The sequence below is a fragment of the Scyliorhinus canicula genome, chromosome 10 (assembly GCF_902713615.1).
Source record: "Scyliorhinus canicula chromosome 10, sScyCan1.1, whole genome shotgun sequence".
NCBI classification, from domain to species: Eukaryota; Metazoa; Chordata; class Chondrichthyes; order Carcharhiniformes; family Scyliorhinidae; genus Scyliorhinus; species Scyliorhinus canicula.
In genome coordinates this window covers 58,439,005-58,461,274 of record NC_052155.1, presented here as the reverse complement: position 1 = coordinate 58,461,274, position 22,270 = coordinate 58,439,005, and the positions used below count along the sequence as shown (strand labels likewise).

At 42.7% G+C, this 22,270-nt stretch overlaps 2 protein-coding genes across 3 annotated transcripts in view; both read right to left on the bottom strand.

Annotated features, from left to right (window-relative positions):
* Positions 1–22,270, bottom strand: part of rad54b (RAD54 homolog B) — a 213,489-nt gene that overhangs the window by 182,241 nt on the left and 8,978 nt on the right. The window lies entirely within an intron of this gene.
* On the bottom strand, positions 746–7,685 carry LOC119972402 (fibrinogen silencer-binding protein-like). Its single transcript, XM_038809019.1, has 2 exons — positions 6,763–7,685; positions 746–1,361 (listed from the first exon to the last, which is right to left on the bottom strand). Exons 1-2 carry the CDS (start codon positions 7,161–7,163, stop codon positions 788–790), a joined length of 975 nt encoding a protein of 324 aa, XP_038664947.1. The 5' UTR covers positions 7,164–7,685; the 3' UTR covers positions 746–787.

Below are 22,270 nucleotides of genomic sequence, written 5' to 3'. Positions count from 1 at the left end.
ACTTCAGATCCACAGTAATGGAGTTGATTCTTAACTGCCCTCTGAAATGACCCAAGTAAGCCTCTCAGTTCAAGGACAATTCAGGATGGGCCGCAAACGCTGGCCTTGCCAGACACACCCACATCCCATGAAATAATACATTTTTTAAAAACTCAAATTGTTCCGATAATGGAGGAAGAGCGCAATATGGGCCCATAAATATGGGCTGCAGTTTCAACAAATAAAAAGCTTTACTCATTTATTTTCACAATCCCAGAATTAATTTTATAAATGTGACTTGTATAAGAACCGTGAACTTTTGGCTATTCTGCCTCAGCTGTTCAAGTAAACAGGCTCTGTATAAAACTGGAGGAAAAAATAATTCTAACACATTGCATTCTAAAGTTATAATAAGATACTGTCACATATATGTAACGGAATTTCTTTCCTGAAAGCCAAGGTGGAAATTCACATTGCACACACTACATTCACCAAATCACCCAACATCATTTTCCAAGCAACCCAACTTTTGATAAGGGTGTAAGATTTGGTCAGAATAGGGCAAAACGTATTAAACTTTTTGTGCCTCTCATTCGTGAGTTCAAAAGTATTTTCATTTTTAAATATTATTAATTGCCGGATAATTATTCAATTTAGCCAGACTCTGGTAAAACATTTTAAAATCACTGTAATGACAATGTAGTGTTCAATGGTAGACTGTGGTATTAACAACATCTTTGGAATCAAAATCCACAGCACATAAACATTGCTTTTAGTTGATTTTAATGGAGACAAATATTTATAAACATTAGGCTTCCTGGATTGCTGGCAAGCCTTGTTGCAGTCTTGCTGCCTTTAATTCTTCCACTCTGATTTTTGCCCTCAACAGGTCTTCCTCTAATGCTTGTTTTCTTTTAAGGCTCTCTCTTTTTTCATCAAGATAGTGTCCAAACTTTCTTTGATTTTCCATAATTATCTCATGTTCCTCTGCAGACATTAATTGCATTTCTCCGTTATCATGACTGGCAACATGTTGCAGGGCACCTTGGTGGTGCTGCCGGTGGCTGAACAAACTGTATTCCCTCCTTGCGGGCCTAGGAGATGGTGTTAAGGATACTCTCGCCCCAGAAGATGAAAAGGGTGAGGCAGAGCCATTCGTAGCCAGCTGAGTCTCATTTTTGTTCTCTTGCTGCAAGTTTTCACCCGGCTGTGATAGCACAGTTAATATTGGAGGAGGTTTCTCTTCATGTTCGGGCTCTGATTCTGGCGTTACCCAATCGTGACAGGAATGGGACTGGTAGCCTGAGGTTCCAGGTTGTGGGTTCAAGCTAGCAGGTTGTTCCACGCAGGAATCGTGTTCAGAAGCAGAACTGCCACAAGGCCTGAAGGAGAGATTGTACAGATAACATTGATGCAATAAATTCAAAGGTATGAGAAATATGACAACAAATTGTCCAACGATCATCAGCAATATTGAATGGGTAAAACAACGGTTTATCTTATGCATCTAATTTGCCCCCCATTTCCCACTATTTTTTCTATAATACCAAGTTGTACAGTCTGCCGCTACTACTCTTAACTAGCCTATTATGTCTACTCCATTTGATAGCAATTCAGCTTCCCTTCTTTTTAAACCCTATGTTATTCCCATCTAAATTCAATGGTCTAATATCAGTTATTTTTCTTGCCTTTCCTTACATTCTTGTGAATGATGAAAAAGAACAAAGCCTGTGGCCCCGATGGTACTGCTGCTAAGGTCTTCAAAGCTGGTAGGCCTTTGCTCACATCAAGACTCCATGCACTTATCTTCTGGGTTTGGCAGGAAAAAAATCTCCCCAACGCCAAGGTCACAAAAGCGCCAATTGCAACTTCTTCAGGGAAGGAGATCAATCATGCTGTGGAAACTATTACGGTATTTCAATCTTGTCTTTCATAGGGAAAATCATGAGACACATTCTCCTGAATCGCCTACTTCCTGTGACTGAGAAAATCCTCCCAGAGACAGTGCAGCCGAAGACTCAAACAGGAACATTTGACATGGCCTTTGTTGCCATACAAATATTTTAAAAATGTCAAGAACAACATCAGGAATTTTTCATTGCATTCACCGACCTGACCAAAGTATCTGATTCAGTAAATCACAAGGCTCCGTTGATGGACATCTAAATCTTTGCAGCACAAAGAAGCTTCATCACAATCTTGCAACTGCGTTATAATTCAATGATTGCAACTGTCTGGAGTGGGAGATATGAAAGAGTCCCTTTCAAACTCGAGGCCAGGATCAGACAAGGCTGTGTGATAACCGTCATATAATTTGTAATCTAGCTGATAGCGGCTATTCAGCTCATCAAATAACAACTGCTCTCGGGTGTAAGTATTAATTTACCGCCAAGATGGAAAACTTTAACCTCAATGCCTTTGTGGCAAAACTAAAATGTCCACCCTAGTTTGCGATGACTGCAGTGTCGCTGCCCACTTTGCACCCGTTTGCAAACCGCTCGGGCCTGAATTTTCTTTCCTGGGTCAGGAGGGCAAAGACGGGACAATTCCAAGTTCCGCAGATCCAACCTGGGAGAAAGTGCCTCAGAAGTTCAGATTTCCGTTCCGGGGCAGTGGTGAAAATGGGTGGTGTGGTGGCTGCCCCCGGAAAGAGTTTGGAGGCTGACTTGGCAAAAGGCCAGCCTTGGTGCTGCTGTCGAAGCAAAGGAGAAAAGGAATAAAACAAAAAAACAGCCCTCCCATCCTCACACTCCCTCAACACACTAACCCACCCCCAAAAAAAAACTTCTCATGCCCCATCCATGCACCTCACGCAGTCCACCCATTCCCATAGCCCCTCATACCAGCCAATATCCCTTGACCAACCCATGGCCCCATATCCTCCATGTCCCCTCACTCATCCTTATAGACCCAATGACAACTCAGTGCCAACCGATGACCTCTACCCACCCTTTGTCCTTACACCTTCCATGCTAATCCACCCAGAATCCACACATCGGGTAACTCTCAGGACCCATGCTGAGATTAAATAAATATAAGTGCCAATTAATGAATTCAGTACTAGTCTCAACTCCTCAATCCATACAGCATACAAAAAGACCTGAACCGTCAGGCTTGGATTGCTACGGCAAGTAATGTTCACCACACACAAGCGCCAGGCAGTTACCATCATCTTCAACAAGAGAGATTATAACCATCGACCTGATATTCAATGCTATTACCATCATCAAAATTCCCACCATCAACATCGTAAGGTTCATCATTGATCAGAAATGGAATTGGGCCAGCCACTGAAGTATTGTGGCTACAAAACCTAACTAGGAATTCTGTATCAAATATTTCACCTGCCGATTCCCCAAAGCCTGTCCAACATCTACAAGGCACAAATCAGGAATGTGATGGAGTACCCTCTACTTGCCTGGGTGAGTTCAGCTTCAACAATACTCAAGAAGCTCAATATCTAGAACAAAACAGCCCATTTTATCAACATTCAATGCACCCCTTAAAACATTCACATCCTCCACCACTGGCACAAGGTGGCAGCAGTGTGCACCATATAGAAGATACACTGCAGCAGCTCACCAAGGCTCCTTCAACAGCACCTTTCAAACATGTGACCTCTGCAACCTTGATGAAGGAGGCATATGGACTACATCACCTGCAAAGTCTCCTCCAAGCCACACAACATCTTGACTTGGAACTATATCACTGTTCCTTCACTATCCCATGGTCAAAATCTTGGAACTTGTATCTGCACTGCACAAGACTGCAGCAGTTCAAGAAGGCAGATCGCCTCCGCCTGGTCAGGAAAATAAGGATGGGCAATAAATGCTGGATTTGCCAGTTGTGCTCAAATCCCAAGAACACATAAGTAAAAATACTCTTCCTTCAGGTTTGTTCTTTGTTCTTTTATCCAAGATGTTCATACATGATCTAGCTGGACATCAGCATTCACCATCAGATTCTGCTTTCTTCAACAAAATCAGAGAGATCAGGATCATCTTGGAATGCAGTACTAAACAGCTCTTCAACTCTTCTCCCTTGTCCCCCTCCGCCCTCATCTCCAATAAGTGCAGCAAGTTCATCAACTTCTCTATTGCCAAGACTGATATAATCTGTTGAACTATCTCTGCCAAAATTGACCTTTCCTCTTCTGATAATTGGCCATTGAACTCAAACTCTTGTGTTACTCTCCAAAGTTACTTCTTGACCTGTTGAGTATTTCTAGCATTTCCGTTTCACCATTTCTTTGCCCACCATGACATTCTTATCTCAAAGTTTCCACCTGCTCCAACTCCAAACCCATGTCATTCTCCAGTTCCCCTTCCATTTACCCTCATTGTCCACAAGACCCAAATCCTGCTGGACTCATAGCCATTAGAGTAATGACCAACCTCTCTTCCTGACATCGATGCTATCTCAGTTTTCTCACTCTTATAAATCTACTGCCCTCACCACTTCCCCAAACATCCCATCTTGACCCATCTATCCTTGCAAACTATCACCCCAACTTCAAAGTCTTTGAATGTGTTGTAACCAGTGCCTATCTTTCCAGAAACTCTATCTGAACATCAATCAAGCCAAAACCCTTAAATGGCCCCACCATCCTGTGAATGCGACAGTGGGCACAATCCTTCATTTTCTTCTGGATCTCTCTGCAGCTTTTGACATGGTTGATCGTGCCATCCTCTTTCAACACCTCTCCATTGTCCTGCTGAGTGGGACTGCTCTTGCCTATCCAGTTGGAGCCAAAGCATCTCCTGCAATGTCTTCCCTTTTTACCTCGGCGTTATTATCTCCCGAAAATTCCCCTTTGGCCCCTCTTCTGTTTCTCGTATAGATGCTGCCCCTCTGTAATATCTTCTGAAGTAATTATATTACGTTCCATCTGTAGATCTTTGAGGAGGTAACAAGGAAGTTAGACAAGGAGAGCCAGTGGAAGTGATTTATTTAGATTTCGAGAAGGCCTTTGACAAGGTGCCACATAGGAAATTGTTATATAGGTTAAGAGCCATGGTGTTAAGGGCAAGATCCTGGCATGGATAGAGGATTGGCTGACTGGCAGAAGGCAGAGAGTGGGGATAAAGGGGTCCTTTTCAGGATGCCAGCCGGTGACTAGTGGTGTGCCTCAGGGGTCTGCACAACTTTTCACAATATACATTAATGATCTGGAAGAAGGAACTGAAGGCACTGTTGCTAAGTTTACAGGTGATACAAAGATCTGGCGAAGGACTGGTAGTATTGAGGAAGCAAGGGGGCTGCAGAAGGATTTGGACAGGCTAGGAGAGATTGTGCAATGAAGTGGCAGATTAAATACAATGTGGAAAAGTGTGAGGTTATCCGCTTTGGAAGGAGGAATTCAAGCATAAACTATTTTCTAAATGGGAGAATGCTTAGGAAATCCGAAGCAAAAAGGGACTTTGGAGTCCTTGTTCATGATTATCTTAAGGTTAATGTGCAGGTTCAGTCAGCAATTAGGAAGGCAAATGCAATGTTAGCATTCATGTCGAGAGGTCTAGAATACAAGACCAAGGATGTAATTCTGAGGCTGTATAATGCTCTGGCCTAACCCCATTTGGAGTATTGTGAGCAGTTTTGAGCCCCATATCTAAGGAAGGATGTGTTGGCCTTGGATAGGGTCCAGAGGAGGTTCACAAGAATGATCCCTGGAATTAACAGCTTGGCGTATGAGGAACGGTTGAGGACTCTGGGTCTGTACTCATTAGAGTTTAGAAGGATGAGGGGGGATCTTATTGAAACCTGCAAGATACTGCATGGTCTGGATAGAGTGGACGTGGAGAGGATGTTTCCACTTGTAGGAAAAACTAGAAGCAGAGGACACTATCTCAGACTAAAGCGCCAATCCTTTAAAACAGAGATGAGGAGGAATTTCTTCAGCTAGAGGGTGATGAATCTGTGGAACTCTTTGCCGCAGAAGGCTGTGGGGGCCAAATCACTGTCTTCAAAACAGAGATAGATAGGTTCTTGATTAATAAGGGGATCAGGGGTTATGGGGAGAAGGCTGGGTTGAGAGAAATATCAGCCATGATTGAATCGCGGAGCAGATTCGATGGGCCCAATGGCTTAATTCTGCTCCTATGTCCTACTGTCTGATAGATGATATCTCCCAGCTCTTCCTCACAACCACTTTTGCTGACTCCTCACTGTCTGCGTGGTCACAAATTTCTCCATTTAAATATCGAAAAAGAGCAGTGCACAAGGCCATTATGCCAGTATTTATATTGCAAACAGGCTTTCCCAATCTAAATATCCCTCGCACCCTATTCCTACTTTTCATACATGAAGCCTTTCTTTAAATACATCGGTGCTATCTGAACCAACCCCTCCACGTGGCAGAAGATTTCCACATTTCATCATACTTTGAGTAAAGATCGGTTAGTGGCTTACCTTATTTTAATCCGATTCTAGAAAATGTTCGATGACTATCTTGAACATTAGCAGCTGACTGATTTCTGAGCTACTATGTTATCCAAAGTTCCATGTAGCCAATTATTCTCAGTGGACAGCACAGAATCTTAAACTTGCAATCCAATTAGAGGGCAAGCGCTTGACCAACTGAAATCAAGGTCCAAAATTAGAATTTGAATCATTTCTTTATATTGGTCACCTCACCAAAGCTTCAGCCATAGGTCCTCATATCCTCCCAATTCCACAGACATGAATCAAGTGGCCATTTTGAAAATGAGCACTGAACACTAGCCTCAGGTAAAGAGCATTTATTTAAAATATTTTATTCCAGTTAGTAAAATGTGATAGCCTTACCTTTGTATGTTGTCGGGGTCTATCACCTTCAAAAGTGGTTGGAAAATGTGAGGAATCATTTCTAGAATTCTTCTGGTTGGCTCAGAGACGTTTCCTTTATAGTCTGGATGCAGCTGTTCTCTCCTGGCTATCTCTTGTTTAGCACTTTCTTTAATGCGTTTATATAGTGTTCGCAACGCCTGTGCGCTACGAGGAGGGCGATCCACTCCAACAGCATTGTATTGCTGTGCTATAGTTTCCCAGCAACGATTCTTTTCAACAATTATGGCTTGGTTATTCTTATGAACCTCCAAGACTTTGATGTGAGGCCGTACAAGTTTTAACAGATCAATCTTTTCATATATTGTAAAATTTGAGGATCGATTTGATTTTTTGCCGAGCATATTTTGTGTAGAGCACATCACACAAACTTCAGACTGACTGCAAAGCCTTCACTCACACTATAAGCTGAAGCTTAACTAGGCCAGCCTTTTTAGGCCTACGCCTATTAGGAGGGGTTCACTGAAATTCCTTTCAGCTTGACTTCATCCAGAGATCATCTGCAGCTGATCATCTGCAGGCTGGCTAAGCTAGGCCTGACCTACTTAAGGCTCCAGACTAAAATGAGACTGTGCAAGCCCCCGATGCAGAGACCAATCAAATGCTGGACTGTTTTGTTATCTGATCTGTTTTTCTGGTTTTGAAAGCATTAGCACAAGAATCCCAGTGCAAAGGTGCAGGTGTTCTAAAGCTATCATTTTTGCTGTGTTACACACTAACCTACAAAACTAAAATTAGCATGATCTTTACGCCAGATAGTGCAGCTGCTGAAAACTACAGCTTTAACCTCAAAGGCAAAAACTGAAGACTCAGCTTTTATGTTTGAAATGGGAAAATTTACAATCAAACTATGAACAAAGAATTATTGTTGTTGTTAAATAACAGTATGCATGAGTATTCCACAGTCTGTATACTGATCCCTGACAGGGCCCCAGTAATCCTGCTGTGGAGCTTTTAGTGTTGTTTGCATTCCCCATGCTACTGCTAATGTCAATCAAGGAACTTCACTTCCTCTATCATGCTTGGTTGTACAAGGTTAAAAAAGTTTAAATCAATTTGCCATAATCAGCTTCCACCAATTCAACAGCAATTTTTTTAATTTGTCAAAGTCATGTTAGGAAAAAACAAGTAAAAAGGCAGATCTTTTGGCAACAAAAGCAGCTTGAAAGCCTGAAACCATGAAACCCACATAACAGCTTATAAAAATAGTCAGACCTACTCGATCAAGATGTTTCATGATTTGAATTAAAATACCCCAGTATATTTTATGAATCTTCAAGATTGGCAATAGTTTAATAATATATACAATTATTATGTAAAATTTCACCAATTCCCAGGGGGTAGATTGTGAAAGATTAATTTCTAAGCCCAATCTATGTAGGGTACCAGTCAGAATACTGGATACAGAGTTTGAGATGTCACCATATTGCCATCTACTGACATCTCAATCGATGCAATTCAGGATAATTGCATTCTAAAAATAATGATAGATCATGACGCACAAGTAGTGAATGAGCAGAAATGTTAAAGTACTAACTAAGCTTCAAAAACATACTAAAGAATGTTTGGAAGGGCAGCAAAATTGGGTTTTACAATACATTTAAAATGCACCACAGTATAACATAAAGACAATTGTATCATTTAAAAAAGGCAAGGCACTCGTGAAAAATGTTCACAACATAACCTAAATTTCATCAGGTATCATCAAAACAGCTGTGAATGTAATAAATATTACAAATGGTTCTCCTATTTTTATGTACTACCAAATAAGCCAAGCTGAAGTAATTTCACTTTTGGATTGGAAGGTTATAGTTTGAATCTCAAACCAGGAGAGAAAACTTGTAATGGAAACTGCTCTTCTATTGCAGTGCAGAGGGGCTGCTGCGTTATTGAAAGGATGTTGTCCTTTAGACAAAATGTTAACAAACACACAGGTTCTCAGTTTGAGGTGAATATTAAAAATCACATTTCAAAAAGTCTGTGTTCTGGCCAATACTGCTCCCTGAGCCAACATCATCCCAAAGGAAAAATACAAAAGCTTAATCATTTTACCCCACTGTTTGAGGTCAGTGTGCATGCAAAATGACTGCTGTTTTGTCTGAACACTAACAATTACTGCACTTGAAAAGAAATTCACTGTGAAATGCTTCAAGACTTTTCGGCCAGACAGGATAGAAGTATTATATCGTATATCCCTCAAGTCATGTGTGCATTTTGGCTGCGTTTCCTGACTTCAGCCCATTGCTTTTATTTCTCTTTAGAGAAGCCTAAATTTACCCTCTGCCTCTCCTGGCATTTTCTGAATGGCCCGTTGTTACACTAGTTGCTGCCTCCTTGTGATTAGCAACTCGAATCTCTCCCACAAAGTGTGCCTGCTGGGAGCTAATCCGACCAACATTCTTCTCATCCACTTACCCAACTCACCACTGCTACCAACATTCACAGCCACCCTCCTCCACATTTCCTTCCAGAACATCTGTTCATTCATGAACAATATCCATGCCAGCAAAGTGGATACCTTAATTTACAACATTGTGGTTCATGGAATAGATGGGCCCACGTCAACGTGGGTAAAAAAAATTGACTCAAAGACAGAAAACAGACTTGTAATAAATAAGTTTTTTTTTCCCCCAGCGGGAGGATGATTGGCTGTAGTGTTCCCCTAGGGTCAATGCTAGGTCAACTGTTCTTTTCATAAATACAAGTAACTTGGATATTGGTAAAATTCCAAAATTTGCTGATGATAGCAAAATTGCATGAGTGGCAAACAGTGAGGATGAAAAAAAAGAGCGAGAGAGGAGCTGGGAGTTTAAAGTAGCAAGAGAGGGGCAGGAGAAATACAAACAACAGTTCAGAAAGAGGCGTGGGCCCAACCAACACAGCTGATTGGAGATTATATCCCGGTGAGTAATTTTAATTTTTAAACAAACTCATTGCTTAATAGGAGGAAGGGGGGGGGGGGGGGGGGGGAAGAATGGCCTCTCAGGGGAAAGCTGCAGCAGCCAAGTTCATAGCACCACGGGTGGCTCTGCTGCTCAGACGGAGGAGAAAAACGTGTAGCTGGGCTATAGTGATAGGGGATTCAATAGTTAGGGCACAGACAGACACTTCTGTGGTCACAAACATGAAACAAGATATGCTACTTCCCTGGTGCCAGGGTCCAGGATGTCACACAGCTGCTGCAGAGCATTCTGGGGAGGGAAGGTGGTATACATTGGTACCAATGACATAGATAAACTAAGGGATGAGGTCCTGCAAGCCAAGTACAGGAGATAAATTAAAACGCAGGACTCAAATGTAGTAATCTTAGGATTATTCCCAGTTCCACCCGCTAGAGAGAGCAGGAACAAGAGGAGAGATAAGATGAATGCGTGGCTGGAGAGATGGTGTAGCCAGGAGGGGTTCAGATTTTCGAGGCACTGGGACCGGTCTGGGGAAGGTGGGTCCTGTACAAACTAGATGGGTTGCACCAGGAGAGAGATGGTTTGCACCCAGGGAGAGCTGGGACCAATGTTCTTGCAGAGGCTTTCGTAGTTCTGGTGGGGAGTATTTAAATTAGTGTGGCAGGGTTGGGATCCCAGGAGTAGGATCAGATAGCTCAAATTCAGATCAGGAAAATGGAGGTAGAAGATGTAGTGATAGACTTGGATTATAGGAGAAGCAAAGTTTAAAAAGTGTCCAGCAAGGGACAATGTTGGGGTTAAACTGTTTATACTTCAAGGCAAGGAGCATTACAAACAAGGCAGATGAGTCAAGGGCACAGATAGACACATGGTAGCAAGATGTCATTGCTATAACGGAAACCTGGCAGAAGGAGGGGCAAAATTGGCAGCTCAATATCCCTGGTTATCGAATCTTCAGACACGATAGAGTGGGAGATAAAAAATGAATGGGAGGAGCACAAATGGTTAAAGAATCAATTCCAGTTGTGAGAAAGGATGATATACTAAACAGGTCAACAATCAAGGCTTCATGGATTGAACGTAGAAATAAAAAAGGGGCTGTCACACTGCTATAGTTTTATCGTAAGGGGATGTAGAGGGTAGATACAGGAAAGATGTTCCCGGTGGTGGGTGTGTCCAGAATCAGGGGGCACAGTCTGAGGATACGGGAAAGACCATTTAGGACAGAAATGAGGAGAAGTTTCTTCACCCAGAGAGTGGTGAGCCTGTGGAATTTGTTACCACAGGAAGTTGTCGAGTCCAAAACATTGTATGTTTTCAAGATGCAGTTAGATATAGCACTTGGGGCGAAGGGGATCAAAAGGTATGGGGGAAAGCGGGATTAGGCTATTGAGTTGGATGATCAGACATGATCATAATGAATGGCGGAGTGGGCTTGAAAGGCCGAATAGCCTCCACCTGCTCCTATTTTTCTATGTTCCTACTGGGGGTTTACTATAGACTCCCAAACAGTGAAAGGGAGATAGAAGGTGAAATATGTAGGCATATTTTTGCCTGTAAGAACAAGAGGGCAATAATAGTAGGAGACTTTCATTATCCCAATATCAACTGGGATTCAAACAAAATAAGGGGAACTGAGGGAGAAAGATTAATGCCGTTTGTCCAGGAAGCTTTTTTCAATCAATTAGTGACAAATCCAATGAGAGGAGATGCAATTCTAGACCTAGTCTTGGGGAATGAAGTGGGTGAAGTGACAGTTGGCGATCATATTCAGTTAGATTTAGTATTACCATGGAAAAGGGCAAGATGAAGCAGGAGAAAAAATGTTGAGTTTGGGGAAGGCGAATTTAGCAGAAATGAGAAGGGACTTGGCGGAGGTGGACTGGCCAACACTGCTAGAGGATAAGTCAATGGAAAACCAGTGGGAAGCACTAAAAAGTGAGATCCTAAATGTACAAAGTAGGCATGTCCCCTCCGAGAATAAGGTTGTTCTGCCAAATCTAGACCCTCCTGGTTGTCTAGAGGAATACAGCGGAAGATCAAACAGAAAAAGAAAGCGTATGATAGGCACTACAGATAGCCTAGACAAGTATAGGAAGTGCAGGACAAAATCAAAATGAAATAAGGAACTCAAAGAGGAAGGCCAAAGATTCACAAGTTAAAGAAAACCCAAAGATGTTTTACCAATATATTAATGGTAAAAGGTTAGTTAAGGAAATAGCGGGACCTATCAGAGAAGAAGGAACTTGTGTGCAGATGCAGAGGCTGTGGGATGTGTTTTAAATGAACATTTTGTCTCCGTGTTTACAGAGGAAATAGATGATGCAGATATAGTAGTCCAGGAGTGAAGAGAGGAACTACTCGAAGGATTGGAATCCTTGAAAGTTGATACGTTGCCAGGGCCAGATGGATTGTTTCCAAGGGTACTGAAGGAGGTCAGGGAGAAGATAGCAGATGCTTGGAGGATGATTTTCCAATCCTCCTAGATACTGGGGAGGTACCGGAGGACTGGAGAAATGCAAGCGTGGTTCCATTGTTTAAAAACAGATCGAAGGAAATGCCAAACGATTATAGGCCAGTTAGTCTTACTTTGTGGTGGGGAAATCAGTACAATCAATCCTGAGGAATAGGATTAACTGTAACATAGAAAGGCATGGTCAGTCAGGGATAGTCAGTGTGAATAAAAAGGAAAGTCATGCCTCACAAATATGATTGAATTCCTTGAGGTGACATGAAGGGTTGATGAAGGTAGTGCAGTGGATTTTGTGTACATGGATTTTAGCACGGCGTTTGATAAGGTCCCACATGGCCGATTGGTCAAAAAGTAAAAGCCCATGGGATACAGGGCAATGTGGAAAATTGGATATAAAGTTGGGTTAGTAACAAGAAGCAACGGGTCGATTACTGCCCTTGCACAGGGAAAGTTGTTTCAAGTGGTGTTCTACAGGACTCAGTGTTGGGACCCATATTGTTTGTATTACATATTAACGATTTGGACGTGAACACGGGGGCACGATTGGGAAATTTTGCAGATGACAGAAAGATTAGCAGAGTGGTGAACGGTGTAGAGGATAGCTATAATCTCCAAAATTATATTGATGGGTTGGTGGAGTGGGCGATAAAGTGAGAGATGGAATTTAACACAGAGAAGTGTTAGGTCATGCATTTAGGGAGGCCAAATAGATATAGGGAGTACACAATAAATGAGAATATACTAAAAGGGGCAAGATGAAGGGAGAGATCTTGGCATAAAAGTACAAAGGTCCCTAAAGGCAGTAGTTCAAGTAGACAAGGTTGTGAAGAAAGCATATAAAATGCTCTCCTTCATTTGCAGAGTTATAGAATATAAAAGTAAGGATATAATGTTGGAATTGTATAAACATTGGTGAGGCCACAACTGGAGTATTGTGTGCAATTCTGGTCACCACACGACAGGAAGAACAAATTTGCTCTGGAGAGATCACAGAAGAGGATTACAAGAACGTTGCCAGGGCTAGAAAAGTGTAGCTATAAAGGAGAGATTGGATAGGTTGGGGGTTATTATAGAACAAAGAAGACCGAGCGGTGTAATTATATAGGGAAAAGATGAGTGAACAGGATAAAATGGTTTTCCTTGGTGGAGAAGTCTAGAACCTGGAGAATAGGTTCAAGATAAGTGGCAGAAGGTGTAGAGAGGACATGAGGAATAATTATTTTGTGCAGAGGATAGTGAGAGTCTGGGATTCACTGCCCAAGTTGGTGATGAAGGCAAAGACCCTAAATTCCTTTTAAAAATACTTGGACCTGCACCTTAAGCGCTGTAAGATACAGGACTATGGACCAGGTGCAGGAATGTGGGATTAGAAAGGACACCTGGGTGACCTCAGGCTGGCATAGACAAGATGGGCCAAATGGTCTTCTTCTGCGCTGTTACTTTTCTATGATACTGATCTCAACAAGACACAGATGGGCCTGCACAATAGGCAGATGGCATTTAATACTATGCACTGTCCTTAGTCACTTTGTCCTCGCCATCTCTATTTCCTTGCCCCTTACCTTCTTACCTACGTAGCGATCCAATTGCCCAGCTGCATCTGAAAGTCAGCTTGCCGCGCTGATAAAAGCCTAGAGAACCCGCTCCCAGCATCCAGCTGGCTCGCAACATGATCTCACAAGACTTTGCGATGTAAATTCCACCCAGTCTCACTTCAAAGTGCAGATTCCCGGGATACCTGAAGCAAGGGACCCTCTCATAGCCCATCGGGGGGTTTGCTTTGGGGATCAGGACTTGAGCGCCGGGAAACACGTGGCTAAATGCACTCACTATGGGACTTTGTTCTCAATTAGTTGAATTTCGACCATGGGATTTACAGTGCAGAAGGGGGCCATTCAGCCTGTTGAGTCTACACCAACCTTTGGAAAGAGCTCCCTACTTAAGTCCACGCCTCCACGCTATCCACGTAACCCCAGCTAACCTTTTCAAACACTAAAAGGCAATTTAGCATGGCCAATCCACCTAACCTGCACATATTTGGACTGTGGGAGGAAAGCGGAGCACCCGGAGGAAACCCACGCAGCCACGGGGAGAAAGTGCAAACTCCACACTGTTATGGGCCAGGGTTTAGAGAACCCCAAAGTGTAACATGGAGTTCACCTGACCCACAACCATTAATAGATTGTGGTTATGGTGAGCACAAGAGCCTAATGTACAGGTGTGGTGCAACAGAGAGCTAAAGTACTTTTAAATTAAAACAATGTTTATTTATGAAACCAGTTAACACGTTATAAACCCTCAGTAAACATCTTAACAACTATCAAGACGAATCACCCCACAGATACAATATTCTATAAGTAACCCTTAATCTTTCCTTGCAACATCCATAAGACAAATACCCTCTTCAACACAGATAAATCAGATTTAAATTCTCTACTGAGAGCAGTTATTACTTTTAAATTAGCAAGTGATTTGAAGACATTCCTTTTTTTTAAATAAATTTAGAGTACCCAATTAATTTTTTCCAATTAAGGGGCAATTTAGCGTGTTCAATCCACCTACCTTGCACATCTTTGGGTTGTGGGGGTGAAACCCACGCAAACACGGGGAGAATGTGCAAACTCCACACGGACAGTGACCCAGAGCCTGGATCGAGCCTGGGACCTCAGCGCCGTGAGACTGCAGTGCTAACCCACTGACCCACCGTGCTGCCCTTTTGAAGACATTCCTTTCATGCAGAAGGAAATCAGAATCCCAGTCTGCAAAATGAAACTTAAAAACACACCGTAGCTGCCAGCTCAAAAACGAAAGTGAGAGACAGCCCAGTTCCACCCACACTCTGACATCACTGCAGGTATTTGATAAACACCCATTTCTTAAAGGTACACCCACTACAGCTATTTGATAAATACCCATTACTTAAAGGTACTCGCACATGACAACACAGTCACCCAAGGCCAGAATTTAACTCGGTCGCTGGAGATGTGAGGCAGCAGTGCTAACCACACCACCACCATGCCGGCCATAGTCAGGGCATTTTTGCCCCACCTCCTTTTGGATCTCACCAGCCACATTATCTCTTCCAAAGCGACTTTTAAATACTTTGTCAAAGTCAACAACAAATGCACTATTTAAATCCAAACTGCGTCGCCTTTTGGCCTTCCAATCGCAGCAATAATACTGCAGGCATCAATTTTTTAAATCACTTCCTTTGATGCCCTCATCCCAGGCAAGATCTTTGGTTCACCTGTTAGAATGGAAATTTAAACACTCTCAAGTCCAGAAGGCATGAACTTGAATGTATTTCATGCAAAACATGTTTAATCATAGAAGGCGGCCATTCAGTCCATCGAGTCTGCACCAGCCCTTCCTAGGGAAGAGCACCCTACCTCGGCCCATGCCCTATCCCCTTAACCCTACCTAACGTCTGGACACTAAGGGGAAAATTAGCATAGCTAATCCACCTAACCGGCACATCTTTGGACTGTGGGAGGAAACTGGAACTCCCAGAGGAAACCCCGCAGACACAGGGAGAAAGTGCAAACTCCACACATAGTCATCAAGGTCAGAATCAAAACTGGATCCCTGGCCTTGAGGCAGCAGTGTTAACGATTGTGTCACTGTGCCGCAGATAATCATCTGTCATTTGATCTGGGTGAACCACACCAAGCATATTTGGGCCTCACTTTCCTCTTCCAAAATCTCACACGACTACAAGATCACCCTGGAAAGGAAATTTAAATTTGATCAATTTCCAACTGACTCCATAATCTCCTCTTCCCTGCGTCCTGTATCCTCATCTCTACCTCCTTTGTGCAGCACGGTAGCACAGGTGGATAGCACTGTGGCTGCACAGCGCCAGGGTCCCAGGTTCGATTCACTGTCTGTGAGGAGTCTGCGCGTTCTCCCCGCATCTGCGTGGATTTCCTCCGGGTGCTCCGGTTTCCTCTCACAGTCCAAAGATGTGCAGGTTAAGTGGATTGGCCATGATAAATTGCCGTTAGTGTCCAAAATGGTTGGGAGGGGTTACGGGGGTAGGGTGGAAGTGAGGGCTCAAGTGGGTCGGTGCAGACCCGATGGGCCGAATGGCCTCCTTCTGCACTGTACGTTCTATGTTCCTTTGTCTACATAACTTTCCTTTCCTGTGTCTCAGCCATGGTTCAGTTGGAAGCACTCTTGCCACAGAGTCAGAAGGTTGTGGCTTCAGATCCTATTCCATTGCAGGAGATTGCTTCACTGTTAGAGGTGCTGATATTCAGATGAGATGTTAACTCAGGGCCCGTCTGCCCGCTTGCAAAGACGTAAAAAATTCCATGAAGTACTTTGAAGAGGAGCAGGGGAATTATCCCCTGTATCCTGGTCAATATTAATCTATTTGCTATATCCCGCTATTTGAGCGATTATCTGGTCATTATCGCACTGCCGTTTGTGGGAGTTTGTTATGAGCAAATGCATTTCCTGCATTAGAGAGATTTACTTAATTGGCTGTAAAAATAGATTTGGCTTTTTTGTGGTGCCAATACACAATGCCACAGAGCAGGAAAATGTTAATTAAATCCCTCATCCCACTGAATTTCCAGACTGAAGCAGAGAAATATCTTCTTGCAGCAGGTACAATTATACAGAGTATTTTTGACAGTGATCTGGCCTTTTGATGTGAGAGGATAGAACAGTGTAAAAGATGAAATGTAAAAAGGCTTGCCGTCATTTTGTGCCCAACCCAAGTGATCAGAAATTGTGCAAAAACATATCGTGCTTTTATTTTGTCCCTACCAAGAAATTTCAATTCACATGCACTACAGACCAAGCTGTGCATTGGTCTATATGCTTCAAGAGAGCAGAGAGCAGCATTAACCCTGCAGTGTTCAGATCCTCAACTATTTTGGACAAAAGATTAATTGCTTATCCCGGTTTTGTATGAATAGTTCCCGATGTTATCAAGATATTTTCAGATATGTTTTTCCTGACCTAGATAAAGGATACTGTCTCCAGTGACAGGTTTACTAGGGAGAACCACATTTACCCACAGGATTTGAATCTTCCACATTACCAAATTTTTTATTGTTTTACACGCTGTGCTTATTTTTAATATCTATTTTTTCTTCAAATAGCCTAAGAAAAGCAACCTTAATCAATATTTGAAAATGAAAACAATTTTGAATTAGTCTCAGGATCTGTATGTTTCTCAAAATATGTTACTGTGTCAAGTGCTAAATAAGTACTAATTTCAAGCTCGTACTTGTACCTTGGTCAAACGGACAGTGATAGTTGTAAAATCAACGCCAATATTTGGTGGTAACCAAATTAACAGATGCATAGAATCATACATAGAAAATAGAAGCAGGAGGCCATCCTGCCCTTCGAGCCTGCTCCACCATTCATTATGATCATGGCTAATCAATACCCTGATCCCTCCTTCTTCCCCCCCTCCCCCCATGTTCCTTGATCCCTTTAGCCCCACGGGCTATATCTGTTCCTTCTTGAAATCACACAATGTTTTTGCCTCAACTATTTTCTGTGGCAGCGAATTCCACAGCTTCACCATTCTCTTCATGAAGAAATTTATCTTCACCTCAGTCCTAAAATGTGGAGATGCCGGCGTTGGACTGGGGTGAGCACAGTAAGAAGTCTTACAACCTCATGTTAAAGTCCAACAGGTTTGTTTCGAATCACTAGCTTTCGGAGCAAAGCTCCTTCCTCAGGTGAAGAACATTCACCTGAGGAAGTGGACCATAATCTCGCACCAGCCAAAATGGACGCCACCTTTAAAAGGTGGAGACAGGATGGGGGACACTGACACTTAGTGACTTCTGCACAGACAATAGACTGACAACGTTAGATGAACTGACGGGGAGCTTCAACTGACCAGGGGGAATCAGATACGACATGCAAGTCAAAAATTTCCTCCATAGGTTAACGATGACATACCCATGGGTGTTGGGACAACACTCATTATTAGAAGAGCTGTTGGACACGGGCAACTTAGGGGGGAGGGAAACTGCGGGGACCTGTATGTGCGACTGTTGGGAAAGGCATGCTCCCCACTGGACAAGACAAGAGAAAAATGGGAGGAAGAGCTAGGGATTGAAATAGGGTGGAGAGACGCTGGAGCGAAGCACTGGAAAGTGTCAAACCCACCTCCACATGCACATAGCTACGCCTAATGCAGCTGAAAGTGGTACACAGAGCATACCTAACAAGAACCCGAATGAGCAGGTTCTTCTTGGAGGTGGAGGACAAATGTGAACTGTGCCAGGGAGACAGAGCCAACCATACCCACATGTTCTGGGCATGCCTAGATTGGTTGGGTTCTGGACAGCTTTCTTCAAGGAAATATTCAAGGTTGTTGGAGTGAAGGTGGAGCCTGCCCAAAAGTGGCAGTCTTCGAGTATCAGACCAGCCAAAAAACTCTTTATGGGGAGAAGGGCCAATGCCCGAGCCTTTGTCCCCCTAATCACTCTCCAAAGAATCTTGCTCGGCTGGCGATCAGCAGCACCACCCAAAGCTGGCCAATCTGTCAGAATTTCTCTAACTGGGGAAAATCAAATTCGCCATCCGGGGATTGGAAGAGGGCTTCCACAAGATGTGGAGGTCATTCGCTAACCTGTTCAAGGGCCTATTTGAAGCCCACAGCCAATAGAGCAAAAGGGAGTGGGGGGGCCCACAAAGAGACCGTAAGCACCAACAAAATGGGGAGGAGGGGGGAGACACGTACACCGATCGCACCCTGTGCGGGGGTTTCCTCTGGGGTCTCCGGTTTCCACCCACAAGTCCCGAAAGACGTGCTTGTTAGGTTAATTGGACATTCTGAATTCTCCCTCAGTGGATCCAAACAGACGCTTTTCACAGTAATTTCATTGCAGTGTTAATGTAAGCCTACTTGTGATACTAATAAAGATTATTATTATTGATTTATCACAATGTAATATATGTGTCACTATACCGCCTTGCTATGTATGATAATGAAAAAACATTTAAAAACATTCTATAAAAAAAATAGGGAGGGGATTGGGAGTTATGTTTAATGGTTGGTTTTTGTAAATTATGTCTGTTTTGTACAGATTTGTTTATTTTGAATTGTATAAAATGAAAAACTCATAATAAAAACATTTTAAATAAAAACAAATAATTGGTCTTTGGAACCATGGGCTAGTAACAAACTGGACAAGAAATGTTCATGAAACGGTCATTTTTAATCTATTCTGGACTGATTCTATATTTATTATTGTATTACTGATATTTGCTGTGTCTTACATCTGTTTATTACCTTTCCTTTAAAAAATATATATTCTTTTTCAATCTAAAGTTAATGGCATATTAGTGACACCTACATTATTAACTTCATAGTATTCTATATGACCGTTGCTTTCAGGTTATAAGAGAAAGGGTCTACTTAGTAAAGCTTTTTTTATTTGTCTAATACACGAGATACAAGTGTTGTGAGAAAATCTGACCGTATTCATTTTTACTTGAAGTGTGATCAAATGTGGGATTTAAAAAGAGATATTTTAATGTGATTTTACTTTATTTCCATCCTGAGATAACAATATTCCCTTTTTAACTTGGGGTTTTTGGGACCTCAGATTTGTTTTCTCATGGTCAATGGTTCAATCTGTAATATATTTTCAAACATCATAAAACATTTTCTTGAAACAGAAAGTGTGCAGGGGTCTGGGGAAATAAAGGATAGAGAGGAACTGGCGCAGACTCGAAAGATCAAATCCTTCTGTGCCATATAATTCTATAATCAGAAAACTAAAATAAAATTGCCCCTTGAAGCTGTAGCCTGGTTCATTCATGAAATTTGAACTTGGATCCCCAGTGTCACCTTGAACAGGATCAACCTGCTCTCAGATCAACTTTTAAAAACCTGTACTTTGCCAAATTATTGCAAAGCACTGCAGTTGTGAGCTATGGTGAACATACATTGCTTCAATAGTCTATCTAACATAGAAAAACCTGGTAAATTTGATGGACCGAATGGCTTCCTTCCATGCTGTTAGAACTTTTATGACTCTGAACATAAAACATAGAAAATCCAAGGATATTTGGCAAATTAAATCCAGAATTGGCAGAGTGGCAGGAAGCAGAGGGTAATGATCGAAACATGTTTTTCTGACTGGAAGCCGGTGTCCAGTAGGGTCTCGCAGGGGTCGGTGTTGGGACGATTGCTGCTTGTGGTTCATATAAATTATTTAGACACGAATGTAGGAGGGTTAATCAGTAAGTTCATGGATGATACAAAAATTGGTGGGGTGGTAATTAGTGAGGATAGCCTTCGATTGCAGGAGGATATAGATGGGCTGGTCAGATGAGCTGATCAGTGGCAAATGGAATTCAATCCGGATAAATGTGAGGTGATGCACTTAGGCAGGACAAACAAGGCAAGGGTATACATGATGAAAGGCTGTACCCTGGGAAGCACCAAGGATCAGAAGGACCTTGGTGTGCATGTACACTAGTCCATTAAGGTAGCAGAGCAGGTGGATACAGTGGTTGAGAAGGTATATGGCATACTTGCCTTTATTGCTGAGGCATAGAGTTTTAGTTAGAAGTCTTACAATACTAGGTTAAAGTTCAACAGGTTTGTTTCGATTCGATAGTGAATCGATACAAACCTGTTGGACTTTAACCTGGTGTTGTAAGACTTCTTACTGTGCTCACCTCAGTCCAACGCCTGCATCTCCACATCATAGAGTTTAAGAGCAGCGAGGTTATGCTGAATCATTGGTTAAACCGCAGGTAGAGTACCCTGTGTAGCCACCTAAGATGGACACTGGGCTACAAAATGGAGAACTGCTAAGGCTGCAGGGAGAAAACAGTCTTAGCAAGGACAAGCAGTTTGCAGAAGGATAATTAGCATTCTGCACGTACAGAAACCAGTTTGTGGCCAGGTGCAGAATCTCAGCTAAAGGTGTAAATGGCAACAACGATTTACATAGTAATGAGGTGATCCAGATCCAGGCCCACACAATAGAAACATTTAGGTATGAATGGATACTTTTGAGTAGACGCCCAGACGAAACAGCACCATAGTATCCATCACAAAGAACCATAGAGACCGCCCCACCCATCGAGAAGCAACCCTCAGATTGGGGGGTTTGGAAAATATCGATTGGGAGAAGGCCCAATCGATACACGGCAGGTAGAGAACCGCCCCGAAGAGGCACGGACTTTGGGGGACCTATAAAAGTAGACCCCGCACATGGTCCGGTCTGTTGTTTTTGGCTCCGGCTCTCTGCTGTTTTCATCGCTTTGCTGATACATCGCATCCTGACTCCAGTTCCATCACCAGCCGTTGAGCCACCAGCCATCGAACTGTAAGTGTCACCACAACGATCGCTACGTGATCCAGACTTTGCTAGACCCTGACGATTTTAAGACCCTGAGAGTTGCAGACCAAGAACGGGACGAAGGCCTCGCTCCCTGACCTTGCCTGTTCCTGTCTAGATAAGTATTTTAGTCGTTTAGTTTAGAAGTAACTTAGTCTCTTTAGCGTATGCATGTGTATTTATTATATTTGTTATAATAAATATCAATCGTTTGAACTTACTAATCGGTGTACAGATTTATTACTTTGAACCTGACCTTGATGTACTTGTGATGTGTCTAAATACGGCACCTGGCGACTCCTGAGCAGAATTACATACACAGAGCCGTAGTAGTGTTAAGCACACGGCCTTTAAACGGAGGCGTGTTAATACACTCCAATAAAACGCATAACACTCAAGTAAAACGTGCAACACCTGTACAGTTGTGGAATCCACATTATAGAAGGGATGTGGTAGCATCTGAAAGGGTGCAGAGATTTACCAGGATGTTGCCTGGGCTGGAGAGTTTTAGTTGTGAAAAGAGATTGGATAGACTGGCGTTGTTTTCCTTGGAGCAGAGGAGACTGAAGGGGAGGACATGATTGAGATGTATAAAACTATGAGAGGCATGGATAGAGTAGATATGGGGAAACTTTTCCCCTTGGTGGTGGGATGACCATAACATTATGAGGGACAGGGATAGAGTAGACAGAGAGAAACTTTTCTCCTTGGAAGAGGGACGACCGGGGGGCATAGATTTATCGTGAGAGGCAGGAAGTTTA

What these genes read in the sequence shown, in the direction of transcription:
- LOC119972402 (XM_038809019.1), bottom strand. Translation starts at nt 7,163, where the DNA reads ATGTGCTCTACACAAAATATGCTCGGCAAAAAATCAAATCGATCCTCA. An exon ending in GACCCCGACAACATACAAAG is followed by an intron (nt 1,362 to 6,762) that starts GTAAGGCTATCA and finishes TCTCTCCTTCAG; the next exon opens with GCCTTGTGGCAGTTCTGCTT.